Below are 10519 nucleotides of genomic sequence, written 5' to 3' on the forward strand. Positions count from 1 at the left end.
CTTCCAAAACATGCAAGCTGCCCATACCGTATGCACTTATGCACCTCCATACCATCAGAGATGCTGGCTTTTGAACTGAACGCTGATAACACACTGGAAGGCGAAGGCCTCCTTCCTCTTTAGCCCGGAAGACACGGCATCCGTGAAGCAGCCTTAACTGGCACAAAATAAAGTGTATTACAGATCACATCAGGACATCTGTAATGTATCTGCTTGTTTTACACTGTTTGACCACCAGGTGTTATTGTGAGCAAATGAAGTCTGGAGAAATGTACCCTTTTGTGAACCACTTGGCTGAAAAGCTTCAATGCTTCATGAGACTTCACTATCACCATCACTAATGCACTGTAGATGATGAGATTTGCAAAGCCTTTGCAATTTGACGTTGAGGAACAGTATTTTCCACAATCTTTTTATGCACTCTTTCACAGCTCTGCCCATCTTTACTTCTGTCTCTGTAATGCATCCCTTTTATAGCTAATCATGTTAAAGACCTGATATCAATTAACTTAATTAGATGTTCTCCCAGCTGAATCTTTTCAAAAGTTCTTGCTTTTTCAGCCATTTGTTGCCTGTAGCAGGCATCAAATTTGAAATGAGCTTTTGATAAAAGTGTAAAATTTCTCCGTTTAAACATGTTATATTATCCATGTTCTATTGTGAATAAAATATTGGCTCATGTGATTTAAAAAAAAAAAATCATTTTCATTTTATTCAAATTTAAAAAAAAAAAAAAAAAAACGTCCCAACTTTTCCGGAATTCGGGTTGTAATGCAAGCAACAACCTAAACATGTATTAGTCTGTTACTGCCTATTTTACCAGCTTTGGTGCAGTTCAAATGATGAAAAAGGGGATTGAATAATGTTTTGAAACATCTGTGAAACCCTCGATTTACTTCACTTTAGTGAGATGTTCACAAACCACTGCTTCAAGAGTTTGTGTTGGTTTGAAACAGGAACATTTTCTCATAAAGCTTAACATTTTTTAAATGCAACTCATATTATGAACCACAAATATTTAGAGTAAAGCTACATTCACTGATAAATTCACAAAAAGGCATATGGGAAATATGTGTTAGTAACCATGGACAAATGTTCTGATATCATCTTCATCTTTCTTCTGTGCGAATAACTTGAACTACATCAAAAGTTCTGGAGTATGAAACCAATGTGCTCAATATCACAAAATATTACAACTGCATGTACAATAAAGTTATTTATTAAAACTTTGGCATTAATTACAACTCTCAACATGTAAAAAGGTGGTTTAACATCACTAAACAGGATTTTCAGTACTAATCCAATTCGAACATCACAGTGTGTAGACAACTAGTTTATTTTAACGCGGTCTTGAAATTGCTGCAAATATTACCACATCCCTTATTGTAGCTAATTTAGTTTCAAGTAACAAAAGGTTGTTGTTTTTTTTAAACAAAACAAAAGATTTACATCAGCTACAAACTGAACATCACAAATGTTACTGCCACTGAAATCTAAGGTAAAACAAGCTCAAACTGCAACCTTCCTGTTGTAATAAATAGAGCTGGAAAATAAAAGGAATTTTACTGAATATCTTGTTTAGGAGATTAATAACATCCACAGCACATATTCTGTGGTAACAGAAAACAAAAGAACAAAATCATCAGTGCCAAAGGAACATTATGCCATTGTAAATTTTTTGCACTACAGTACAAACATTCATTGGTCCTTATTCATGAAAAACAAGCAAAATGAATTAATGTAGATTGTTCATAAATATTGTTTAGAAACTCATTCTGCAACAATTTACACTATTTTGTTCTGCTTATGTTTCAGAAACAAGGTCCACTGTTTGGAACCCAGCCTGTGATCGGATTAATCTCTTATCCATAAAAATAGGGCGAAAAATCACCATCCTCTTCTATTTTGTTTCATTGCACTTTGTGTTCATCACATTTTTGCAACTGTGAACTGTGTAACATCCCAGTAACATTATTTACTATAATTGTTATTCATGTAAACTTCATGAATTCAGTCCAATTCCTTCAAATCAACTGAATATAATTGACACCAACACCATGAACTAACATTGGGCATCGATTTTGCAGACATGAAAGGCACAATAAACTGATCATAGATCAGCGCTCAAAGATGTTACACATATCAGACTCCTGGTACCATAGAAGAAAAGACAATTCTTAAAAAAAACAAACAAACAAACAAAAACAGATTTAATTGGCTCATTAATGGTCGCAAATTAAATGTATGGGTTGAGAACATCCAGTCGCCCTTTTGACCCTGTATGACATCATGAGTTCCGTCTCTAAGAGCGACACGTTTAGAATGAATGCACTGCAGTCGTTTCCCTGGCAACCACGGAATGTGGACGTAATCTGCTTCCCCATTTACAGTTCGTCTTTAGGAAGCGTGTCCTCCTCTCCCTCCTCCTCCTCCGGAGGCTCGTCTGTCTCGTCCTCCTCCTCTTCCTCCTCTCCTTCATCTTCCTCATCCTCATCAGCTTCTGTGCTCTGCTCCTTGTTCTTCTCCTCCTCCTCTTTGCGTTTCTTCTCATCCTGTTCATCCTTCATTTTCTTCTCGGGACCCTGTGGCACGACAGACAGTTCACTAATTTAGTGACATGCAAAAATCAAACTCTTTTGCAATCATTTGCGAATCTATAACTGCTGGGTATCAAGGTAGCCGCCAATTTTGACACCTCACTAGGTTTGGAACAGAGAATTATTTTTTCGAAATCTTAATGCTTTTAGTATATGACAATCTCTGGCCTTTATACAGCGGTTAGTGTATGCATCTCGTACCTTTGTAGCACCCCACGTTTCATTTCCGAAATCCTCTGCTTCCTTCACATCATCGGTGATGAGGAAGTTGTCAAAAATAGTGCCAGACTTCACCTGGATTGACAAAACAGAAACAAAACATGATTAACAAGTGCTTTGTATACATACAGCTCTAAAGCTCTCTTTCCTAATTGAACCAACTGTAATAACATTGTAATAATAATTCAGTTGTAATTGCTGCCTAACACATTCATGGTGTTTTTTTTACTTGAAATGCACTATACAAATTGACTTGAATTTGAGGGAGGGTGAAAAGTGCCTCTTAGGGTTACAGTTTACACGACAACGATGTACTAAAAACAGAAAAGTTTTTTCTCAGTACAGATGAGAACGTTATCAAAACTATCCCCGTTCACACAGATCAGCCAAAATGACTAAAAACACTGCATTACTCATGCCAGACAAGTAGGTGGCGATGTCACTTTGTAAAGAAAGATTGCGCATTACCAAACGTGCATGCCTGTCCACTTCATTTTTAGAGTTTAATGCACTTTGATATTCTTCACATTATTTCCCTATAGCGGCTAATAAATCGGAAGTCTCACACATTCACAGAAATACATTAATTTCCGTGTTAACAAAAGTGGATAGACTAAAAACGTAATATGCATATGCATGCAGTCACTGTTTTCACAGATTCACGTTTTTGCGCTTTGATTCAAAAGTTTGCGTTTTCAAGCCACCAACACGCCGTTGTCATCTAAATGAACGGCCAAAACGCGTAAAAGGTTTTCCATTTTAGGTTGAAAATGGGGTCGTGTAAACAGTGGTTCAATGCACAAACACCATGTTAAAGGGATAGTTCAACCAAAAATGAAAAGTATCCTATGATTTTCTTTCCCTCAAACCATCCTAGATGTATATGACCATCTTCTTTCAGCCCAAACACAATCGGAAATATATTAAATAATACCCTGGATCTTCTAAGCTTCATAATGTGAATGAAGTCCAAAAAAGCACATCCATCCATGATAAAAGTAATCCATATGTCTTAATAAATGCCTTCTGAAGCAAAGCCATGGGTTTTTGTGAGAAAAATATCCATATTTTTAACTTTATAAGCTATAATTACTGGTTTCCGGCATTGGCCGTATGCGCGTTCATGAGAGAGTCAAGTTCCTTAGGTGAGAATTGACGAATGTGGAAGTGCAGAGCATAGAGCAAAACAAAACAGCAGCCACGAATTAGAAGTCTAAAACTAGAAATGAGAGAAAAAAAGAAAAGAAAAAAAAAAACTTCAGATGGAAGCCAGTGAATATAGTTTATAAAGTTTTAAATATGGATATTTTTCTTACAAAAACCCATCGCTTCTCTTCAGAAGGCCTTTATTAACCTGCTGGAGTCGTATGGATTACTTTTATGCCATTTTGGAGCTTCAAAAACTATTCACTGCCATTACAAAGCTGGGAAGAGCCAGGATATTATTTAATATAACACTGATTGTGTTCAGCTAAAAGAAGAAAGTCATACACACACCTAGGATGGCTTGAGGGTGATTCAATTATGGGATCATTTTCATTTTTGGCTGAACTATTCCTTAAAGCATGATGACGTACTTCACAAACACATTGACACGTTGGCATGTCCTGATTAACAGTCATAATAACACTTCTAAAATGGATTTCCTTTTCCCTAACACTTGCAAGAGTGTTTAATTTTTAGTTAATTTTTTTATGTTGCCCTTTTTTTTTTTGTTTTTTTTTTTAATGTCTCTACATGTTTATATTTTAGTTTTAGTCGTTTTAATACATGAAATTAAACTAAATGGAAATGAGAAATGTTTCCTTAGTGTTTAATTTTGTTTTTAGTCAATGATTATTTTACTTGAAGTAACAAAAACGCTTATGGTTTTAGTTTGTCAACTATAATAACCCTAATATTTAGTAATTCCTCTGAAAGTGCTTAAAGATGTGAGAGGAACTGCAATTTAGTCATTGATGCAAAATAGACAGAAAATGTTTCATTCAAGAATTACAATTCAGTAAGAATCTAGTTAACTGGTGCCACAGTTCAAAAGTAGTAAATATATAATAAAAACAGCACATTACGCTCAACACATTATACACAATTTGCTTGTCAAAATCACTCAAAATAGTGAATATTCAGTAAATCACGTATAAATCGAATAAATGCATTCCTTAAAAAGGACTTTAAAGGAGTCATGAATTGCATTTTGTGTTATAAAGCTTCCTGAGGTGCACTTATAATGTTAGTTAAATACAGCAAAAACTCTCATAATAAAGAAAATAGTGGCCATTTCATGGAAACACTAAGGCACTCTCCTACCTGCCAGAGATCCAGCCCAAGTACGCCAATGTTGTCGAATTTGTAGATCTGGGAGTCAGGAGAGTATTCAGGGTTGTCGATTTCAGGATGCACCCAGACGCCCTTATAGTTCGGGTTGTCGATCTGCTTGGGTTTCCACTCACCCTGCACCATAACAGAATGATAAATTAAGATCAGAGGCCTAAAACATTAGGAAGTAACAACAGTTTACAGAGCAGAAATCCCGTTTGGAGCATCTTTTAGTATGTAAATCTGAACCTTGTACTCCGGGTTTGGGATCATGGCAGGTTCCCACTCTCCATCCATATCCTCATCCCAGTCCTCTGGCTTCTTGGCATCAGGATCGGGAATATTCTCAGGCTTATCCCAGTCCTGACAACATCAGACAGCGGAGTTCATGAAACTGACCAGGCTGTGTGTCATTGGTGATATGAAGCAGGAGCATTAAACACAATCAAACCTCAGGTTTGGTGTCCGTCTCGTCGTCGATCTTGGCGCGGTCGTCCCAGTCCTCAGGTTTCTTGGCTTCGGGGTCCTTGATCTTCTTTGGGGGTAGGAAGTCCCAGTCCTCCTCCAGAGAGCCGGACTCCACCTTCTCATTGTCGATCTTCACCTCGTATGTCTGATCCGGATTCAGGATCAATGTGTACAAGTGAGTCAATTCATCATCCTGGAGAGAAAGATGGAGTTAGTTTAGGGAGCTTGTTTTAAAAATGACTTCAAATGTAAATTTCATTCTATGACACAGGGCTGCACGATTAATCATATTTTAATCATGATAATTTATGCTTCTCATGATTATTAAAAATAACCATTGTGTATTGGCCCAATATTTACACTGAAATTCTGTTCAAATTTTATTTGATCCAAGCCTGCAATAGTTTTTATGCTTGAGGTTGCCAGATGTCAAGATCTTAAATCAGAGCTTTTCTCTTAAAAAGGATACATTTCTGCTGGGTGTTTTACTTGATCTTTGCAATCTGGCAAACACGTGCATGCACTCAAAAAAATACACACTGATGATCTGAAAACTGTGGGGTTTTTTTCCCTGCATGTCATGTGCGGGGCTACAATGTGCGTACAATTATTATTTTGTTTCCTCGATTTGCTAAATCGTGAGCTCGACTTACGATTCGACTTACCCTTGATTTATAAAACATGCACACAATTTACCATTTCATTCCCTTGATTTGCTAAATTATGCGCACAATTTAGTACTTCGTTGCCTCGATTTATAAAACATGCCCATGATTTACCATTTCATTCCCTCAATTTGCTAAATCGTGAACAATTTACTATTTCCTTCCCTTGATTTGCTAAATTATGCACACAATTTACTATTTTGTTCCATCGATTTGCTAAATTATGCTCACAATTTACTATTTCATTCCCTCGATTTGCTAAATTATGCTCACAATTTACTATTTCATTCCCTCGATTTGCTAAATTATGCTCACAATTTACTATTTTGTTCCATCGATTTGCTAAATTATGCTCACAATTTACTATTTTGTTCCATCGATTTGCTAAATTATGCTCACAATTTACTATTTTGTTCCCTCGACTTATAAAACATGCCCATGATTTACTATTTCATTCCCTCGATTTGCTAAATCGTGAACACAATTTACTATTTTGTTCCCTTGATTTGCAAAATTATGCTCACAATTTACTATTTCATTCCCTCGATTTGCTAAATCGTGAACAATTTACTATTTCATTCCATCGATTTGCTAAATCGTGAACACAATTTACTATTTTGTTCCCTTGATTTGCAAAATTCTGCTCACAATTTACTATTTCATTCCCTCGATTTGCTAAATTATGCTCACAATTTACTATTTCATTCCCTCGATTTGCTAAATCGTGAACACAATTTACTATTTTGTTCCCTTGATTTGCTAAATTATCCTCACGATTTACTATTTCATTCCCTCGATTTGCTAAATCGTGAACAATTTACTATTTCGTTCCCTCGATTTATAAAACATGCCCATGATTTACTATTTCATTCCCTCGATTTGCTAAATCGTGAACAATGTACCATTTTGTTCACTCGATTTATAAAACATGCCCATGATTTACTATTTCATTCCCTCGATTTGCTAAATCGTGAACAATTTACTATTTCGTTCCCTCGATTTATAAAACATGCCCATGATTTACTATTTCATTCCCTTGATTTGCTAAATTAAGTGCACAATTTACAATTTTGTTCCTTCGATTTATAAAACATGCTGATGATTTACTATTTCATTCCCTCGATTTGCTAAATCGTGAACACAATTTACTATTTCATTCCCTCGATTTGCTAAATTCTGCTCACAATTTACCATTTTGTTCCCTCGATTTATAAAACATGCCCATGATTTACTATTTCATTCCCTCGATTTGCTAAATTCTGCTCACAATTTACTATTTTGTTCCCTCGATTTATAAAACATGCCCATGATTTACTATTTCATTCAAGACAATACTATTTCTTCACGAGTCGCTTGTGACACTAAATCTGCCTTCAAACCTTCGGTGATGAACTGTAATTAATCCATACATGGATCTCCAACATACACAACCAAATTGTCTCTATTAGAATATCTAATGCGAAGACAAATTCAGTGTCAGATATAAGCAGATCTACAGTGTCATTATTCGGCTCAATTTAGTCAGTGTTGCAAAGTTGGTGTCATTATCTAGATCAATTCAGTTCAAAAGTTGTTTTCATCTGATTGTGTAAGTGCATTAAGTGATAATATTACTGAATATGAATTGTCTTATAAACCCTTGATATTCTGGATTTAATATCACTAACTCACCTTGCATTTGATCTCTTTCTTGATGAGGTGGTTCTTGCCTTTGTAGTTGAAGATGACGTGAACTTTCTTGGTGCTGTAGCCGCAGATATCAGGCCCTGTTGAGATGATTAAATAAATTAATTAAGACTATATACTTTCACAGACACATAGGCGTTAACTAGAGAATCTTGGTCGACGTACCGAACATGAGGTAATACTGGGAGTCTCCGTGCATGTCAGCCTGGTTGAGATCAGCTGGGAAGACTTTAACGTATCCACCTCCGCAGTCGATCTTCTGCTCGTGTTTGACGGTAAATTGGATCACCAGAGGTTTGTCCTCATTGCTAAAGGAGTCGAAGCGGGCTGAGGTGGCGTAGAAACGGGCATCCTGACTGGTCTGCAGCCCTGTTGGTGAAGCAAACTCATAATTAATATCATCTTTACTGAACCAAAGTAGTTGTTTTTAGAGGTCGAGCGAACCACTCCTACCCTTGTCTTTCTCAGCATCTCCGTAGAAGTTTCCAGCGGTCAGTTTAAGCTGCCCGTAGTCAGACTTGTGCTCCGAGTTCACCCATCGACTCTTCCAGGCATCTGAGAATTCAGATAATAAAGTTAGAAACACAGAAAAAACAACACCGGGTAACGCAACTGTGACCAAGGATGAGTTGGGAACATGATTTCCATTCAAAAAAGGAGATTTCATCTCATCGCCAACTAAGTTACCCAACCCAAATTGTACAAGAAGGCATTTATCTAGCTCTTTATCTATGAGCTTGAAGAGGAAATGAGAGGAGTTTATGCGGGTGACACATTCCTCACGCATTTAATGAATGATATTTAAGGAAGTTGGCTGTTCTTGCAAACCCATTTGATAGACAGACAGTTTACATGTCCAAATGCAAGTTTTGCTTTCATTTTCACTAACAAATCCTGATATACTGGAATAAAATTTGTTCAATTAAGCAATTTGACAAGACCTTGAATGATGATGACCTATTAAATGCAGTGTGCATAATTTGATACTTTCTATTGCTGTCCGGCTGCAGGGGGTCTCAGTGGGTGTGGCCTTCTCATTCAAGAAACCTTTTTATTGGCCAAACATTTGGATACGCCCCTGGGTGCAAGACGAGTCATCAGAACCTTTGGTCCATTGTAGCGGGATATAAAAATGTGTATATATGCAAAATGCTTATTTTGTCAACTTTTTAGGAGTATATTGGGCATATAGATGAGCTCAAAACTAACATAATTCTTGATTTTATGAGGAAATACAACCAACTACATGATAACTAGTTACATTTAATATAAAAACTGTATATTTTAACCTAAAATATTGATTTTTTTCTTAAAAGTAAATTAACAACCCATCTACTGTAATGCACTTCTTCAGTACTGAAAGAAAGAAAGAAAGAAAGAAAGAAAGAAAGAAAAAAAGAAAGAAAGAAAGAAAGAAAGAAAGAAAGAAAGAAAGAAAGAAAGAAAGAAAGAAAGAAAGAAAGAAAGAAAGAAAGAAAGAAAGAAAGAAAGAAAGAAAGAAAGAAAGAATTTTTCAAGGTTTCATTTTTGCTCTGGCAAACTATGCATGAACCAATAATGCTGATAAGTAATAAGATTGACTTTCCTAGCATAACAAAAGTATAATTAAACATCATAATCTATTAATTTTTCATTCAACAACCCATTTTAATGTCACTGATTAATGTTGTGACCTACAAATCAACCATGACATGCAAGTTATCGATTCACTCACCCCCATCCAGAAACTGCTCTTTAAAGTACACCTCTGCATTGGCTGCCAATGCCAATAATGCAGCAGAAACAAACGGGAATAATGTAATAATCTGCATTTTGTTAATTTGTGGAATTAAGCCCGCACACTCCCTCTCTCCCTCTCGTGCTCGCGCTCTGCTGCTCTCGGGGTTTATCCGTGTCTCTGGAGAAGCGCGTGGCTGCACAGATGTCTGCCGTTCATTGGTCCACAGCTGACGCCCTCGACCAATCACAAGAGACCACGAAGTGAATGGCTCGCCTTCACACCGGATATTGTATCCGCCTCTTGTGCTGTTCTCCGACCAGTTGTTAGTGTACACGATGACCTGCGGTCTCGTCATATGACAGGACAATACAGACTCAGGATCAGTTTCTAGGACAACATCAGCGGGGTTTGAATGTGAGAATCTCACTCGACCGGCCAAGACGTGTACGCGGAAAACGGTGCTTAAATAAATATGGGGGTGTGTTTTCCTCTAAATACAGCCTACTCTTCTGTGTTTTATCTGTAGACTTTGATATGATGAAACTGTACAAGACAATACTATTGTGTTTAAGAGAACTTGTGTAAAGATACAAACCTTTTTTTACAGTCTATGATACAAACCCAAACAATTACTTCAAACCATGTGATATAGTCCATTAGGTTTAAGATTATACAAAATAAGAGTTATATATATATATATATATATATATATATATATATATATATATATATATATATATATATATATATATATATATATATATATATAATTCCTTTATTTATCCAGGAAGATCCCACTGAGATATCATAATCTCTTATTCCAGGGAGTCCTGGGGCCTGTACCATGA

At 36.4% G+C, this 10519-nt stretch overlaps 1 protein-coding gene across 1 annotated transcript; it reads right to left on the reverse strand.

Annotated features, from left to right (window-relative positions):
* Nucleotides 1-1203: 1203 nt before the first annotated feature.
* On the reverse strand, nucleotides 1204-9849 carry calr3b (calreticulin 3b). Its single transcript, XM_067363391.1, has 9 exons — nucleotides 9666-9849; nucleotides 8405-8506; nucleotides 8117-8320; nucleotides 7937-8031; nucleotides 5584-5793; nucleotides 5382-5495; nucleotides 5124-5267; nucleotides 2799-2891; nucleotides 1204-2582 (listed from the first exon to the last, which is right to left on the reverse strand). Exons 1-9 carry the CDS (start codon nucleotides 9760-9762, stop codon nucleotides 2385-2387), a joined length of 1257 nt encoding a protein of 418 aa, XP_067219492.1. The 5' UTR covers nucleotides 9763-9849; the 3' UTR covers nucleotides 1204-2384.
* Between the last annotated feature and the right edge of the window lie 670 nt (nucleotides 9850-10519).

The sequence above is a fragment of the Chanodichthys erythropterus genome, chromosome 16 (genome assembly GCF_024489055.1).
Source record: "Chanodichthys erythropterus isolate Z2021 chromosome 16, ASM2448905v1, whole genome shotgun sequence".
In the NCBI taxonomy this organism is placed as follows: Eukaryota; Metazoa; Chordata; class Actinopteri; order Cypriniformes; family Xenocyprididae; genus Chanodichthys; species Chanodichthys erythropterus.

Excerpts from the sequence above, each read along its gene's own strand:
- calr3b (XM_067363391.1), bottom strand. The coding sequence starts at position 9,762 with ATGCAGATTATTACATTATTCCCGTTTGTTTCTGCTGCATTATTGGCA. Across the intron at positions 8,032-8,116 it reads CCAGTATTACCTCATGTTCG|GGCCTGATATCTGCGGCTAC; the intron begins GTACGTCGACCA and ends TCATCTCAACAG. Across the intron at positions 5,268-5,381 it reads TCCCAAACCCGGAGTACAAG|GGTGAGTGGAAACCCAAGCA; the intron begins GTTCAGATTTAC and ends GTTATGGTGCAG.